At 43.3% G+C, this 17,622-nt stretch overlaps 1 protein-coding gene across 1 annotated transcript; it reads right to left on the bottom strand.

The window, feature by feature from the left end:
* Positions 1-740: 740 nt before the first annotated feature.
* On the bottom strand, positions 741-17,613 carry exoc3l2a (exocyst complex component 3-like 2a). The gene is made up of 13 exons (XM_054756157.1): positions 17,453-17,613; positions 14,856-15,411; positions 13,101-13,318; positions 11,137-11,896; positions 10,960-11,074; positions 10,774-10,884; positions 10,595-10,695; positions 9,547-9,657; positions 9,333-9,468; positions 8,622-8,744; positions 8,390-8,545; positions 5,661-5,782; positions 741-1,564 (listed from the first exon to the last, which is right to left on the bottom strand). Exons 2-13 carry the CDS (start codon positions 15,389-15,391, stop codon positions 1,243-1,245), a joined length of 2,811 nt encoding a protein of 936 aa, XP_054612132.1. The 5' UTR covers positions 15,392-15,411; positions 17,453-17,613; the 3' UTR covers positions 741-1,242.
* Between the last annotated feature and the right edge of the window lie 9 nt (positions 17,614-17,622).

Below are 17,622 nucleotides of genomic sequence, written 5' to 3' on the forward strand. Positions count from 1 at the left end.
ATATATGCCTCACGCACTTATTAAACGCAGTTAAAGTGCAAAATGTACGGTCTAGGTACTCACCACTAGTAAGTGATGATGTAAGATCGGTGACTGTCGACGATAGTGTCTCGCAGCAACTGCGGTGCGTTCGTGGATGACCGAACAAAGTGCGAAATTTCAACGCTTGACGTATAAAGTTGAAGTTAGTATTTACATAGTGATATAGCCGATTCCTTGAAAATAGACAAGTGGGGGGAGGATTATTGTATGGGGACACTTATCTCAACTGACAGACACACTAACTAGGAGTGTGTGTGCGTGTGTGTGTGTGTGTTTATATGTGCTTGTATATATGTTTAGGTATTACAACACTAATGATGGTGGTACTGGCAGTGGTGAAGAGGAAGGAAAAAAACGGAGGAATCAATGAATAAATAAAATGAATTTAAAAGAGAAAAGAATAATAATTCTGCAAATTCAGTGGAACTGAGATCAGGCATTTGTAGATCAATTTTGAAATAAATGTGGACCATATTTTGTCGAAACAGGGTGTGGTGTGAGTAATTGATGCTGACATTTGTTCTAATGCTAACCGATTCTTCCAGTGTGTCACGCTCAGTTGATTTCTTGTTTTCCGGTGTAGGACTTCGGGCTTTCTAACAGTGCTACATGTATGCCGGACATTTGATGTATTTACAAATGAATGCCAGCTTTTGGTGAATGAGATGTTTTCTTGTTTTCCTACATCAAAAAAACGAAAACAAATTTGCGGGGCTGTGAGTGTTGAATGGCAAATGTGCGGCGAGCCACCGTGCCCACAATAACACAGAAACAGGTCCGGTCCACCCAATCAATGGGTCTTTATTAAATTTCCAGCAATGGATCCATATCATTCACAGTGAGAGTTCAACACATCACTCTATATTATATAAGGAGAAACCAAAAAGGAGTATAGTATACGGTATATGGCTGGGTATATAAATGAAGCATCATGTTGCATTACCTTGGCTATGATGGCGTTGTCATTTCATACTGACGTGAGCCTAAAAAAGGCTGAAAATTCCAACATTTTCTCTGTGTCTCCTTGCTGCTAAGGTCAGACTAAAACTACAAGGTGAAGATTGTTCCACAACTGTGTTAAGTGAGTGTGTAGAGAGCGAGCAGTACCTCAAGTCAAGTTTCTTTACATGTCAAGGTGCATATACATCTCATTTCAACACAGTATGACCGCAACTGCTCTTCTTACTTTCACACCAACGACTATTCTTCCCTGTTGTGTTTATTTACGTCTTCCATGTTCTGACTCTCAGCGGATTGAGGTCTTGTGTTTCTGGTACTCTTCTTGTGGCTTTTCCTCGGCCGGTGCTCGGAAAACCAGTTGGTGACGGCCATGGCGAGGCGCAGGAATCCGATGCTGATGCAGTGCACCTCTGAGGTAATGGGGATATCGGAAAAGACGGCGTGATCCCGACCGATTAAGGCAGAGCTGCACTGGAAGTCTTTGACAATGTTGAGGATCTCCTGACGCTCCGCCTGACGCATCATGCCTCGTATGTTCAGCAGGGTGGACACGTGCTTCTGCCTGTCGAGAGGAAGGAGATGACTGTGAATGGACGCCGGCTCTGCTGGGTGGCGGGATGGTCATGACCTTGAATCACAGCCATGTGAGTCATCTGTTTCTGGGAAGATGTTGGTACATCTTTGGAAGCGCATACGGTATTCTAACAAAGGTTCAGAAATCATTTCCTGACGGATGCCCTGCTTATATTCACGAGGGTTGGGAAGGGTAAACCGATGCGACTGGATTTCCGGTTTGCGTCTACGCGAACGAGACGAGATGAGATGCGATTTTAACGTGACAAAAGTACAATGAAAAATGTAAAAAAAATACTCTTGTATGACAATATATTGCAATCTTCTGTACTCTTCTCCACCCACCGGGACAAAGAGACAAAAGGCCTAACTCCGTTCATGCCGTTGTTCTATGGGACAAACGTGCCAAGGTGCCGAGTGAATCCTCTTCCTGCCTGCTTGGAGGCGAGAGACAAGGAAAACAGACACACGTGCTCATGGCAATAACTGAGGTCGGTAAACTGATGAAGTTCAGTAGCATTCACACACATAAGATTGTGCACCGCTTCTTCTTCTTCCTACTTCTCCTTATTCCGCCTCATTTCTTAACCAATTCAAACAGATCCCACCTCAAAATGTTCAGCTCACTCAGGAAAAGTGTGCTACCAATTCAGATTTTTCTAGTGTAATTACATATTTTCTGTGAACATTTTTTTCATTGACAATGAATGGGCAATTTAAATGAAAGTTTGTTTTACATGTACCACTACAGAATCAGCAGTAACGTGGCTTATGTGGTAAAAGCACTTTGTTCCCAACCCAGAGGTTGCTGGTTCAAGTCCCATGTATGCCTTCGTCATGTTGTCTAAGATATATTACAGATGTCATGTTGTCTAGAATATATTACAGATGGGAGTCACTGTCCTCCAATCACCACCTGTCGACTGATTAGGGGCAACGGTGTAACTGAGAAGACCGTGAATTCAGTTTGATAACTTTGATTTCTGATTGCAACCGTCTAACTTCAAGCCAGTACTTGACTAACAATGGTGGTACATTTCAGTTTTTTCTTCAGCTCCCTCGGGACAATTCAGATTTTTCTAAATAGTCCCACATTTAGTGTAATTTCATATTGAAAATATAAAATATTGAAAATTTAAATGCCCATTCATGTTGGTGTGTCACATTAGCCATCACTGAATCACGCTGGTGCTACTACAACCATTCTGGGGCGTTTGTCAGAGTTGTATAGCCCAGCTGGCAGAGCGCTTGGTTCGTGACCCAAAGATCATCAGTTCAATACCAGAGTCGAGCTCACAGTACTCTTACTTTCATTCTACATTTTAGAGTATTTCCACAGCATTTCAGTCGAGCTTCAGCGGCTTCTATCTTTCTAAATTTTGATTTTCGTACCTCTTCAAATCATTTCAGTGACACTTCAGCTTTTCAGCATTCACACGCATTGTCTACTGACATTGCATCATCTAGTTTATTGTGTGATTAATGAATGAATTTATTATTGTTGCAGTCCTAGTACCCATGAAACACTTTTTATGAAAACGAGAAATCTTGTCACGTTTTAACCTTGCAAAATCTTGTGACACCCCTAATATTTGCGACTACAATCTGCAGCCCAGCGGTTCCAAGTGCGATACCTGAACTGTCCCGTTACATTCACCGTCCGACTCATAACATCCATTCTCATTCTCATTCATTCTCAAAACATCAACTTACTGTGTGTTGCCAGATGCAAAGCAAGTTTGCAGTTCTTGTTCTTGTTCTTTTTGGAGTGTGCACTCATCAAAAGCAACGTGAGGTTGTTTTCTTGTCGTTTGAACTTGTCACCTTGCTGAAGCTATGTACGGGCGGACCCCCTGACATCCTTAATGGGCGTGGTCACATTTCATAAACGACCCGGGCCAACTACACCTCTCGCAGGCATGTTCGGAGGGGAAGCCGGCTTGGAATTTGCTTCCAAAGAAGAAAGCAGAGAGCTGCTTTCCAGCCTTTTGTTAGGCACCTCATACGCAAGTATTCCGATGAGACGCGACATGAAAGTGTAGCTTGTAGAAGTCGCATTTTATATTGGTGTATCTACCTTGATTGTTTTTTTTTTCACACAAAGCACATCTTCTGTCAAGCAAGAAATCTTTTGTAAAGAAAGTAGTACAGTGGAACCAGTTTCAGTCGACATTTATTGGATTGGGTACATCCATTCTGGATGGGCACATCCGGCTGTTCTGTGTCTCAGTGCTTTTATGCGGCTTGATGCTCTCTGGCGGGGGGCTGGGCGGTAGGGATCCCAACGGCCTAATGGTGGCGCGCCGTGGCGCTCTGGGCTTGGGACTGCTGCTGGCGCCATGCAATGTGGTCGTCGCCATACTGATGGCTGATGCGCTGTCGGGTGTCATCCTGGTCTCATGGTGTTGAGATGCGTGTGGCATGATGAAGACGACTGTGTGAAAGTCACTTCTAATTGAACCATCAGATTCATCGGTCCATGCGTGGATCGCGTCTTTGTGGGTTTTGCCGCTCGGCTCCTTGTTGGAGGGCGGCGGGTTGTGCGATGTGTTGGGGGGTGCTTGGGTTCACCTGCGGAGGTCATGGTGCGTTTTGGTTTCCTCCTAAGGTTTCGCCTGGGCGCCTGATATCCCTTGCTATCAGGGGTGTCACGAGACGATACACAAGATTGCGTTAACGACAGGGGTCGGCAACCCGCGGCGCTTCAGCCTCCTTGTTGCGGCTCCTTTCGCCGAGCACTGTGAATTTTTTAACACCGAAGTAGGGGACGTGCATTCTCGAAAAGAATTTGAATATATTGCAATCTAGGGCTGCACGGTGGACGAGTGGTTAGCATAGGAGATCGAAAGATCTGGGTTCGAATCTCCGTTGGACATCTTTGTGTGGAGTTTGCATGTTCTCCCCGTGCCTGCCTGGGTTTTCTCCGGTCTATATGTGCCCGGTGATTGACTGGCGACCAGTCCAGGGTGTACCCCGCCTCTCACCCGAAGTCAGCTGGGATAGGCTCCAGCATACCCGCGACCCTAGTGAGGATAAGCGACATAGAAAATAGATGTATGGATGGATATTGCAATCTACTAATTTAATTTCTACTATGTTACTATGTTACTCTGTGTGTATGCTACCGGCCCCGCCTCCACCCAAAGAGACAAAGTGACTGTGTGACTGACTAAAGGGATCACGCCATTCATGCCGTCGTTCTGTGGAACAAATGCCAAGGTGCTGAAACCAAGAGAGGAGAAAAACAGATGACAGACTTTGCATGCGAGTGTAAACGCCGCTTTAATCGACATAGGCGGGTTGTCGATATAAACGAGTTCCACTGTAGGCAGTTTTTGTGTTGCTTTTAATTAGACTCATGTTGAGAGTTATACGGTTGCACAAGGATTATTTTATTTTAGTACGGAAGCCTCTTTCGCATCACGCCATCCTAATTTTCATCCTACGCTATCATTGTGGGACGTAGAGCAATACCAGTAGTAGGAGGAGGAGTGTACTCAAATGTACATATTGAAACAAAAAGGCACCAGAAACCGGAAGGAGGACTTTCAGCTGCTAAAATACCAAGGGGGCACACCGCACAGCGAACAAAAAGAGCGCGTCTCCTCTGCCACACCTCTTGATTCCAAGCGTGGCACCAGTCTGTCTCCTGCAGGGCAGCAGGAATTGGAAGCACTCGGCAGCCGCTTCCTGTCTGCTCTTTGGAGAGTTATGCGTCACAAGCGGTCGTAAGGTTGCCAGCTGTCATCTCGGTCTTAATCTGTGCACAAACAGCTTCAGCGCCTTGGATCCCCCCCTCCAGCTCCCCTCCCCCCCGAGGCCTCTGAGACTCATCCACTCTCAAAACAGCGCTGTGCTTCTCTCCAAAAATAGCAAAGTTAATGTAGATATGCTTCCATGTTCCTTTCCTTGTTTTGATCCATTGTGACAAAAAAAACACATACATACTCATACATTTCCCCATATGGCCGGGTGCCAAAAACAACAGTGCGAATGTGTGGCAGTAAGCATGAATAATATCAGACCTCTGGGCTTACAGTGCAGAGAATTTATGTTTTCCTGTCACAATTATCAAATTCCCTTACCGAATATCTGGAAACTCCTTCACCAGGACAGCGACTTCCATCTGGATGGAGGGCGTGTCTTCGAGGAGAATGATGTCAGCCATGTGGCAGATGAGACTGTCCAACCAGGATGCGCTTGATTCCTGAAACAGACGGAACATAAAGCTGTTAACATGGAGGGGTCCAGTTCACGTATGAACCTGTCAGCGCACAACGCACACACACCTCCGCGTTAAGATAACGTGGTTTAACGAGGTTAGTTTTGGGATAAACGTTATTCTTTTGCGGATTATGTTTTTCTTTTCTCATGTACTCCAAATTATTATGAAACATAAAACTTGAACCTCAACCAGTTTTCTCAAAAATGCTCAGAATAACGCTTTGGTTTGTTTCATACACGCTTAAAAAAGTTACATTGAAAGTGCATCACGTTCACACATGCCCAGTTCAACATGTCCCGAAGGAGTAGGAAGAACCGACACCTTCTCTTGTTGTTCTCTTGTTGCCATTTTTTTAAAAGCATCGGAAAGTGCAATACATGTAGTCAAGGATTTGTGGATAGCTTGTAGGAAAGAAGTAAATAAATAAAAATATCTAAAAAAGGAAAAGAAAAAAGAAATACCGGTAAATAAGTTGCCCTTTGCCCTTTTTTGGCAGGCATTGAGATGTCGCACTTTGTTGGGCGGCCCGTGAATGCACCATAGTTGTGTGCTGTAACTGGCTACGCCGTGACTCTTTTCAGTGACCCTCTTCCATTGTCATTCATTCCTGGTGAGTACCTACTGTATACTTCAACTTATCAATGAAAGTGTGTTTAGTAAGTGTGTGAGGGCTTAAACCTGGTTGTTAGCTTCCACCATTAGTGAACAATGACCATTAAAGAGAGAGGTTTCTGGAGCTGAATCTAATGTACGAGTTCAGTTCCTTTTATTGAAAACGTCATCAAGCATCAAGCTAGCAGCAGGATTTGGAGGGCTAGGAGAGAGCTGTGTGTTAAAAATTGACATTTTTATGGGCCTTTATCAGTTACTTATAGATTTTCGCCGGAACGTAGAAGAGGTTGGCACAAGAGGTTGAACATGAATTTTTAGCGTGAGGCATGAACAGTTGTGATAAACAAGAATGCAATCATCAGGAACGCTAATTGACATTAGCACCGAATGCTAGCATGAAAAGCAAAACAACACCACTGTTTCTCTGGCCGTCGTTTTTCCTTCAAAGGCACTGGAATTCTTTAGCTTGGCATTTGCTAAAAATAACAATATCTTTTTTAAACAGTCACTAAAAAGCTGCCCTCAACCCCAAGTTCCCATTTTTCACCGTCGCTTCATTCTACTCCTCAGTGAAAAAGGCCATCAAGGCCATCCTAGACTCACTTCAAAGTTAGCCAGCTGACAGGAACAGGAAGTTTCCTCTGAACACAGCAGCTTCCTGTTGTCAGCCGAGGTGACGGACGCTTGTTTGAACTCGTGCACAGAAAGGGGGCAAATGCCACGCTGTCAGGCGTAGTTGTTTTACAGCCTCTTCCCCCCTCCGGTTAGTGCTAACGTAAGCCAAGATCATCCATCTCCATCTCACTGATGGCAGCCATTTTTCAGAGCTCACTCCTGTATCAACACCGTCTGGCTTATTCCTGACCTAGGAAGTTGGAGGGCTCCATTCACAGTCAGCAGGCTTGGCAGTGTGTGTAGTATGTACCTTCCAAACAGAGCTGCGAGCTCCAAATGCATGGTTGAAACTCACCAGGCATCCTCCAGTTGTTTACAGCGCCATGTACAGTGGAACCCGGTTATGTCGGGTTGTCAACTTAAACAGGTTCCATCGTGTTGTGATACTGTGAGGCTCTGTTGCACGCATGCATGAGAATTAGGGACGCTCCGATCAGGGTTCCGATACTGATCATCCAGCACTGATCACATGGGTTCTTTATACATTTTTCAATGTATTTATGATGAGTGCTATTGGCCAGGGTGCTGTGTTAAGGGGGGAAGTCAGGACAATTCCAAGGTCCCGTGACTGCCAGGGCGCCCAAAAAATAGGTAATTACTAATACAATTAGTAATAGTTAATAAAGGGGGCGGCAGAGTGATTTTTTTATGGGTCCCAGAATTACTCTATGATGAAAAAAGGTACCATCAAATCACCTTAATTTAGTCAAAAAGATATTTTGCCTACTTTCTGAAGAGAACATATATCACTTGTGAAACTTACACAGAATGAAACGCCTTCTTTAAGGAGACTTTGGAAGTCAGAGTACGTCGGTGGCGCTCTAGCAGGACTTCCATGTAAGTGAGAGAGCACTCGGCGAACCCGGTGTGTTCCATGAATTCAATAGTTTAGCGGGTTATTAGCTTAGCCTTCCGACTGTCACGCACATACGGACAAGTGTTGTCCACACGGCTGCGTTAGCCGGCGTTCGACTGGTGATCACACCGTGAACCTCGAAAACTCACCACAGTCCGTCTGGTGTTTGTTCTTCAAATGCCGTGTTAACGCTTTTTAACGTGCTACCCCAGCAAGATAGTTTTCGTGGCATTTGTTGGCAGTTAAGTTCCACACAGCAGACATGAAGGAAAGTGGGAGGACGACACTGCCAAAGACGTTAGTTAGGGCAAGACGCTACCTGATCATGACCTGATCATGACCTGATCATGACCTGATCATGACCTGATGATGACCTGATCATGACCTGATCATGACCTGATCATGTACCATTTTGTGTAAAAACAAAAACAAAAAAACAAACTCACCAGATCCCTAAAGAGTCCTTTAAGCTGTTTGGCTTCATCTTGCAAGCGGAAGGCCATCCTCTTCCTCATCTTGGAGGAGGTGCAAATGAGCCGTCCCCGCATGATGGCTCGTACATATTCCACCAGAACCCGTCGGTGCACCTCACCCACCAACGTCTGCGTCATTCAGCAAATGAGGCTTTTGATCTGACGCTATAATAGTGACACTTTGAAGACCGTGCCGGGCACGCACCTGATACGGCGGAGGATCCATCCTTCGGAACTTCTTGAAGTGTTGTTTGATGCTGGCTTCAATGGCCTCGAACGTCTCCGTGTAGTTCAGCCACTTTCTCTTGATCATTTTGTCAAAAAACGGCTGTAAACAACAACGGAGTATTGGTAGGGGGTTCCAGTAAGCACAGGTGGTCCTCGACTTACGAACAAGTTCCAATCCCAGACCAAGCATGATGTAAGTGCAGTTTTAGTGTAAGGCGTAATCAAAAGAGACCCTCCTTACTTTTTTATCCCTGTGGTTGTCTTACAGGCTTTTCTACCTTCTTAAAACCTCCTCTTCTCCTCCCAGATCTAAGTGTAACAGCGCATGGAACCCATGACCCCTCTAGCATTCATTAGCATTCAGTAATCTTAATCCTTAATGATGGAGCAGTTGGGACTGAAAGAGTTTTTATGATGTTCATTTTAACTCCCATAATGTTAGCTTTCCTTTTCTTTGGCGCACCGCTGCTTGGGAGACATAAAGTCCAAAAAGTGATATTATTCTTCCTCGGTGGGGTGGCGCAGGAACACACGGTATTCATAGCTGGGAAACGTCATAAAAACGAACGTCGTAAACTGAGTAGCACCTGTAGTATTCTGTGTGAAAGTGATGATTCTGATTCTGATTCTGAGTGAGAGTGAGAGTGAGCTCCAGTTATTGCTAAAGACGTGCTAATGGTGTGCTCACCCTGATGTGCTCAAACAGCCTGTCAGCCAGAACCCTGACAGACTGGTTGATGATCCTGTCTAGAGAAGAGTTAGCTCTCTTTGCCGAGTCCTCGCTGGTCTGTGGGTCACACTGCCTGCAGCGCTCCACAAAGGATCTACGGGGGACACAGGTGGCGTTAACATACAGCATCTTGAAACACATTACAATGAACATGGGAAAGGACATGTTTTACCTGAGAGGCGGGCAACAGTTGACCAGAGCTATGGTCCTGGAAACATACCCATCTCCTCGATCGCCAAACTCCGCCTGCGTCTCGTGAAACATCTCCACTTTTCTCTGGAAACTGTGCAAGTGTTTTATGAGATCCAGCAAATGGAACTGTGGTGAAAAAAGCTTTTAAAGGCCCGATTTATTTCCGTATTCTTAAAAGCCACATTGTTTTGTCAACTAAGCTAATTCAGTTTTGCAAGCGGGTGTATTTGTGATATCGGTGAAAAAGTTTGTTTTTTTATTTTCAGTTTGAACTTTCTTGTTAAATAATCTTCATAAAGTTTCTTCTCATAATATTATAACTTTATTCCCATAATATTTTGACTTTTTTTCTATAATTTTCCAAAAATTACAACTTTATTTTGTTTGTTTCTCATAATAGTATGACTTTTACTATATATATATTACATTATTTTTCCTTATGAATTTTTTCTCCTAAAATTGTGACTTTTTCCTTGTTAGAATACAAGTTTTTTCTCTTAATTTTTTTTTTTTACTCTATTCTCGTAAAATTACAGTTGTTTTTTTTCCAATGTTTTTTTTTTTTACTTACTTACTTACTTGTATATAATCTTGCATATACGCATAATATACTTACATAATACAACAAAAAGAAAAAAACTGAATACGGTAAATAATTAATGAATAATTAATAATATTAAAAAATAATTGAAATCAAATAATTATCAAAATGTATAACAGGTAATAATACAAACATACTGTATATAAAAATAAAGACAATCTATTATTAATCAAATATACATATGTATTTACATTATGTTATTTATTGTATATATATTAAATGAAATATTGTATTAAATATATTATTTCTTTAAATATTATATTTGTATAGTTGTATGATATATGCATTGTTGCCTACATGTCCAGACTTCAGGGATACGCCATGTTATTGATATCAGCCATGTTATTGATGTATTGTTCTTCATACTAAACTTGCCAGTAATGTTGGGCACGTTTGCGAATTGTTTCTATGTCGGTTTCCTTCTCACCTGTAAAGAAAGTCAGCCAAACCGATGAGACTAAAGCGAGCCACTCTTGCCCCGAGGAACTGGTTCACGGATATAGATTTGTCCAGATCTACTTTCAGCCTCTGGAAGTGTGAACAACACAGTTTTAAAGACTGCATTTTCACTTCAGTGTGGTTTCTAACTGCTAAGTCAACCAGTACCTGTATGACCAAGCGAGCTAGGTGGGACTGATATTCCTCAATGTGTAGCGTGTGGGCCCATCGTCTTTCTTCGTCATCTAGAACCTGAATCAGCTCTGTTGTTACCTTCTCCTAAAACACCATCAACAAACTGGGTTGGCTGTTCATATATTCTGCAGAACCGTCGTGATAAAACTATTTGCTGACCTTGACAATACTAAGGCAGTCTTTTTCCAGCCTGTCCACGGTATCTTGAGGCAGAATGGGTTCCAGCGAGGTGTAGTTGATGGGTGTTGCAGTGCCGATGGTGCCCAGCACATCCCTTGTAAAGAGAAAAATGTATTTTGGGGAAATACAATTAAATATTGCAAGTTTACTACATACCGGTTGTAGATGTTGTAGAACCAGTCCAACAGCGAGTAGACGTCAGTAATCTGCAGTGGGCCACTCGTAATGGTTTTCAGACGTTTGGCCACAGCTCTATGGTAACTTTCCACATACACCTGAAAAGCAGCAAACTCTTCCGGGTAAATGGACACCGCATTCCTCCTTGCTGCATCCAGGTCATCCACCATCCGACACCTCAGGCGCTCCAGATACGAGGACAGCTGGCCCGCCTGAGTGTCCACCTGGTGGGGGAGGCTCCAGTCGGCGGCCTCTGCCACTGCTTCCCTCCACTTCATCTTAAGTCTTCGAGGACGGTGGCTGGGTTGGACCTGAGGAACCACATCCAGATGTTGCTCTGGCTTGGTTTCCTCTCGGAGAGCCCAGGCAGCATCAGCGTGCTCCTCCTGTTGAATCACCAGCACCACAAGCCCGAGGTTGGGCCCAGCACTGGGTTGACGGAGGGACTCACGCACAACATCCCACATCTCCTTCATCAAGGCCTCATAGAGGAGCTCGACATCCTTCGCTTTCCTTCGGCTTGAATCCAGAGTTGCATTGGAGCTCAGAGAGTCATCCAAGGACGAACACGACATGGGAATGATGCCAGGAGGGCTGGAGGGGCTGAGGGTAGGAGTCACGGTGGGACTGGTCGGGCTTGGCAGGAGAGACAACAGCTCACACTCTCGCTCGAGCTCCTGAATATGCGTGTCGGCCAGAAGCAGGTCCCGGTGGTTGACTAACTGTAGGATCTCCAGTACTGTTGAGAGCAAATCATAGGCCAAATTGGTTGGAATAATTGTAAATATATATCAGATATAATACAGTATGCAAAAATATGAGAGGCTAATTGAGTAGATGTGCCTGTGGTGGCTAAAAAATGGGCTATTTTTGACTCGCCCCGGATTAGATTTCATATAGTGCTTTTCAAGACACCCAAAGTGCTTCACAATGTCGTGAACCCATTATTCATTCACTTCTCAGTCACACACTGGTGGTGGTAATCTGCGCCTGTACTACAGACTGCCCTGGGGTAGTCGCGCCTACGGCCTCTGGGTGAAGTGTCTTGCCCTGGGACACAACAACGGTGACTGGGCGGAGGGAGCGAGGATCAAACCGCCAACCTTCCGGTTTCTGGACAACCTGCTCTACCCCCTGAGCCACTGCCGCCCCACACATGAAAAACATGGATTCTCAGTGGAGTCAGACCGTAGGCATTTCCTGATTGGACAGTCTCCTGTTGATTGAACCCCATCACTCAGGATTATGGGGAACTCTCTTTTCCCAGCAGACTGCCAGTAGCCATTTATTAGCACAGGATCATATTTCATAACTTAAAGTCGAAATGGACACACATGAGGTTGTAATACCCAGGGATTTCTGTGAGTTTTTTAGAGCTTAAGTTAGGGCAAACTCGCACTGGGGCGTTTCTACCATGCCGGACTTGGGCCTGCTGTATTGCATTAAGCAACATCCTGACTTGGTGGAACATATTGAATCATTCTCTTTATTTCTGTTGTGCAACGCGGTAGTTATCATTAATAGGGATGGGCGGGTCGATCCGAATACACAATAAAATAGATGTATGAGTGCTGCTAGCATTGCTGCTGAGGTTGAAGGTGGGGCGGGGGGTCAGCTTGTCAGTGCTCACACCATACGCCGCACACTCCATCAAATTGGTCTGCATGGCTGTAGTCCCAGAAGGAAGCATCTTCTAAAGATGGTGCACAAGGAAGCCCGCAAACAGTTTGCTGGAGATGAGCAAACTAAGGACGTGGATCACTGGAACCATGTGGTCTGATGAAATGATTTGGATCAGATGGTGTCAAGCGTGTGTGGTGGCAAGCAGGTGAGGAATACAAAGACAGTGTGTCTTGTCTTCAGTCAGGCATGCTGGTGGGAGTTCGGGCTTACTCCAAAAATGTATACTCCTAGTAAGTAACTCTTGCTTCCCTGCACACTACCTGAGAGGGGCTCTCTTTTTTTGACCACCGGCTCCTCCTCCTCTGCTTCCTCCTCAGTCTCCTGAGAGGCCTTGTCGGACATGGATTCCCTCTTCAGCTTGCCCAGACTGACCATCCTGAGGAAGGAGGGCCGCCTGGACGCCTCCGCCTCGCTGTCTGCGTTCAGGTCCCCACAGGGCAAGCTTTCTCTGCGCTCCTCCTTACGACGGCCTGTGATGCTACGTACAAAAATGAACCGAATCAATGAACGCCACTGGAGGGATGAAGGAGGCACTGCATAAAAAGTATGGATCATTTGTGTTTCGTGGGAACAGAAGAACTGTCAGCAACAAGACACAACTTTGAGGCTTTGCTTTTTAGCTGCTTCACTTAAAAATAGTTCCATTCAGGAAGCACAGCGAGTATACAACAAGTGACTGAAATATAGTTTCTCTAATCAACAGCATATTACATAACAGGATATAAGCACATGGTTCATCACCCATGTGTGCTTAGAGGAAAATTTGGGGGGATATACCACAGACCAATTGGGACACATACAGTCATGGACAAAAATACTGGCATGACGAAGGTGCCGGTGTTTTTGGCCATGGCTGTATAAATTAGGCTGATTTGTTTGTATTCCATATAGGCATGGCCAAAACATTGGCTTCTTTGGCATTTTTGGCTTCTTTGGCATTTTTGATGTTTTTCTCCATAATACTACTCATTGTATGACACTGATTACATCATATACATACGTTACATACAGTAGAGCCATGCCATGTGTTGGTTTATGGTCCAAGACCCATGAATGCACCCATAATGTTGATCCTCTAAACCCTATAATATTGCTCTCATGGTTATTAAATTCAGTTGCATACATTAAGAAACAATTACAGTATACAACATCTCATCTATCTTGTGAAAGCATCGTTTGATATGAATTGATATGAGCAACAACGCCCTCTGCTGGATTCATAGCTTGTACAGCACTCTTTTTTTTCCCCCTGCAGATAACGCCATCAAATAAGTTACCATTTTAAAAAGTAATTATTTATAATTTAAAGCAGAGGAAAAAAATCTGCGTGTGTCTTATTGGCATTTTTGGCTTTCGAGATCAATTTCAAGGCCAAAAGCCCGATGGCAATATTTTCCAACCACTCCAAAATGTTTTGTAGCTTGTTTTATATTAATTGAAGAAATACAGAAAAAAAACATTGAATTGTAATATTTGACGTGATATTTCTGACTTTTTCTCTTCATATTTTGACCTTACCTCAGACACTTTTTTCTCATTAGATTATAACTTTTTTCTCTTAATATTGTGACTTTATACAAGTAAAATTACAGCTGTTTTTTCCATTTTTTACCAACTATTTGAAATTTCTTCTTGTAAATTTTATTCTCGTAATTCTGTCTTAAGTCCCATAATATTTTCACTTTATTCTCGGAACAGTATATCTTTTTCCACAAACCCAATTTTCCAACAATTCCAACTTTATTTGTTGTTTTGTTTGTCTGTCATAATATTACGACTTTCAAAAAACAACCCCTTGTTTTCTTTAATATTTCAATTTTACACTACTAAAATGATGTTGTTGTTTTTTTTTATTACAACTTTTTCTCATTAGATTACAACTTTTTTTCTCATTTGACTTTATTCTTGTAAAATATGTTTGCGGGCCGCAAATGGTGCTCAGGCCGCACTTTGGACACCACTGTTATAGATTGTAACATAATTGATATGTAATTATGATTCCCACTCCTCCTCACCGTAAGAGAGTCATAATTCCTTCGGAGCTCCTGCGTAGTCCTTTCCTTTTTTCCTTCTCTGTTGGGAGTGTGTTCGAGTCTCCAGGGCTATAGTGGAGAGAGTTGGTCCCCCACACACTCCGTCCGGATTTGCGGAGCCCCTTCCCTAATTTTCCAAGGGTTTTCAGCGGCGACACACCACAAATCCTCTCCAGGGTGCCCCTGAGTGGCTTTCCTTTATGATTTCCTGCACCGTGTCTCTCGGCGTTCAGCTCATTTTCCTCTTCTTCGCCATCACGGGAGGCGCTGTACTGGAGGTTGCCCCTGACCTCGCCCATGATGAGGCCCACGTCACCCTTGCTCCTCTCATCTTCACCCAGGTCCACATCTTCAAAAGGGTTGAGGTTCTTGTTCAGATCCTTCAGGTTGTTCAGCTCCTTCAGATCATTCAAGTCCTTGAGGTCCAGGTCAAGCCTGGGTAGAATCAGCTCTCCATTCACTCTGGGGAACTCATGGCAGCTTTTTGACCGACCCGGGAGCTTCTTCAGAATGGGCATGGTCGCACTTGAAATTTAAACTGGTGAGCAGAAACAACTGAGCATTAGTGTAATCACTCACTACAACTGCGCTGCTTCTTAAAAAAACAAGCAATAAACAAGCAAGCATGTTTTTTTACTTGATGGATTATTTTCAGGCTTTCAATTTTTTTTTATTAAAAAGTCCCCCATCAACTGTAATTTCATGACCTCCCATGAAGAACGGAAGAAAGACCATTGGAAGTTCCCCTGATGCAGAACAATACAAGGAGTCTAATAATAATAACAATTAGGGCTGTTAAAGCTAACGAAAGTTTCCTTTAACGGCACTATTTTTTGTGATGATTTTTGATTAACGTGCACAAGTCCTGTTTGACCCTCGGCCCGCACCGTAGTTTGACACAAGCGGGAGCAAATGTGGAGCAGAAATGGACAAAGAAAAAGGTATTTTAATTGCTAGATTTAGCTTCAAAGCCCTGGCAGATGGCTCTGGCAACAAGACCAAAGTTATTTGTGTCTACTGTCGCTGAGATTTGAGTTGTCGCCTGCCAGAGAGAAGCAAGATGTTACTGGAGCACTGACGCTATTTTATTTATTGCCATTTATGCAGTGGTACCTTGGCATAGGAGTCTTTTTTAGATGCAAGCTGATTTTTTTTGGCTTTGAACTGCAAGCTGAAATTTGGATTACGAGCTACTATTTATTGGCAGGCATAGCCGAGGACAGCTATCTGGGGAGTTGTGTGAATGTAATCACAGCTAAAGACGAGAACGGCTGTAAATAGCACTAGCAGCGCACTAGCCAGTCACCGGGAAAGATTTTCAACACATCAGTAAAACATACGTACATTATAGCGATCTAATTATCTTATTTATTATGGATTATGTAAAACTATGACAGGAACAACATCAAATTAAAAGCACTAAATGGATATAGAGGCACAATCCACCATAGTTCCAAAGCGTGTACAGCCCTCCTTTGCGAGCGTCTTCTTCACCGTCTACAATTTCAGATCAACATTTGCAATAAAAGTGACTTTTAGATAACACTGGCCTATCTCTCTTTAAATTCCGCGACGACGGAAGCTAACGAGCAAAATGGTCAACGAGGACTTGAGCCTGAATTTGGTTAGATGCTCGTTTGGAGCACAGTCTTCCCTCGTTTATAGCGGTTAGTAGGTAAATTAATTTCCATGATATGGGATTCAATGTTAATAAATTGAATATTTGTGTAGTTAGAGCACATAAAACCTGTTATGACTTTCAAAATACGTTTTTTTTTAGCATAATGAGAGAAATAACACCTCTATAGTCACCTTTACACTCCAATTATACATTGTTTACAATACATTGCGCAACTTTATCAAAATGAGACCATGCAAAATACACATTTTTGACTCGGAATTACTATAAAATTAATTAAGCATTTGATTAGGCTCCATATTTCAAGTTAATTAGGTGTAGCTATGTTTTGTGCAGGAGTAGGGAGTTTATGGCTTCTGGTCAAATGTCTGAAGGGGTACGCGACTGTAAAAAGTTTGGGAACCACTGAATGAAATCATTCTCTCTCTTTTTCTTCCCTCTCGTAGGGCTTCAGGACATATCAGTGTTTCTGTTTTTTTAAAGAAATGTCTAAATGCTTTCATTAGGCACAGACAGCATTTACATCTGCCTATATTGTACTTATTTTGTCATAAACAGGCGACATTCACAAAGAGGGACCACTTTGATACATTTTGTACATCAAAGCTGCTAAAACCCAATACAATGAAGGTCACGTGCTGAACTTAGCTTTTTGTTATCATTGACTAAGAAGATTAGTGTAACGTAGTAATAAAATTCATTAATAATGAATTTCAGTTTTGAAATAACCAAAAAAACGAAAAACAAACTTGCGCTTTTTTTGCTGATTTGTGTGCATTTGTGTGCAGGCCTCAACTAGTTTCTTTAACAAAATCATTCGTAATGAGGTCCACGTGCCTGGTGAACATCTATTAGAAACAGTATCCGTTTCACGGGAAGACAACCCATCAGCAGAAACGCAAATAAAGCAGAACGGAGCCGACGAAAACAGGTGTCTTACCTGAAAAGACAATCCTTGCCGCGTTTTCAGTGCAGTGTCATCCTGGAGTGCGCGGGCCGTGCAAAAAAAGTGTGTGTGACTGACGAGTGTGTCCGAAAGTGCTCATGGACTCAGGAGAGCAATGTGGCCGCCTGCGGTTTCCTGACGAGCGCTATTATGGTGGAAGGTGA

The sequence above is a fragment of the Dunckerocampus dactyliophorus genome, chromosome 16 (assembly GCF_027744805.1).
Source record: "Dunckerocampus dactyliophorus isolate RoL2022-P2 chromosome 16, RoL_Ddac_1.1, whole genome shotgun sequence".
NCBI lineage: Eukaryota > Metazoa > Chordata > Actinopteri > Syngnathiformes > Syngnathidae > Dunckerocampus > Dunckerocampus dactyliophorus.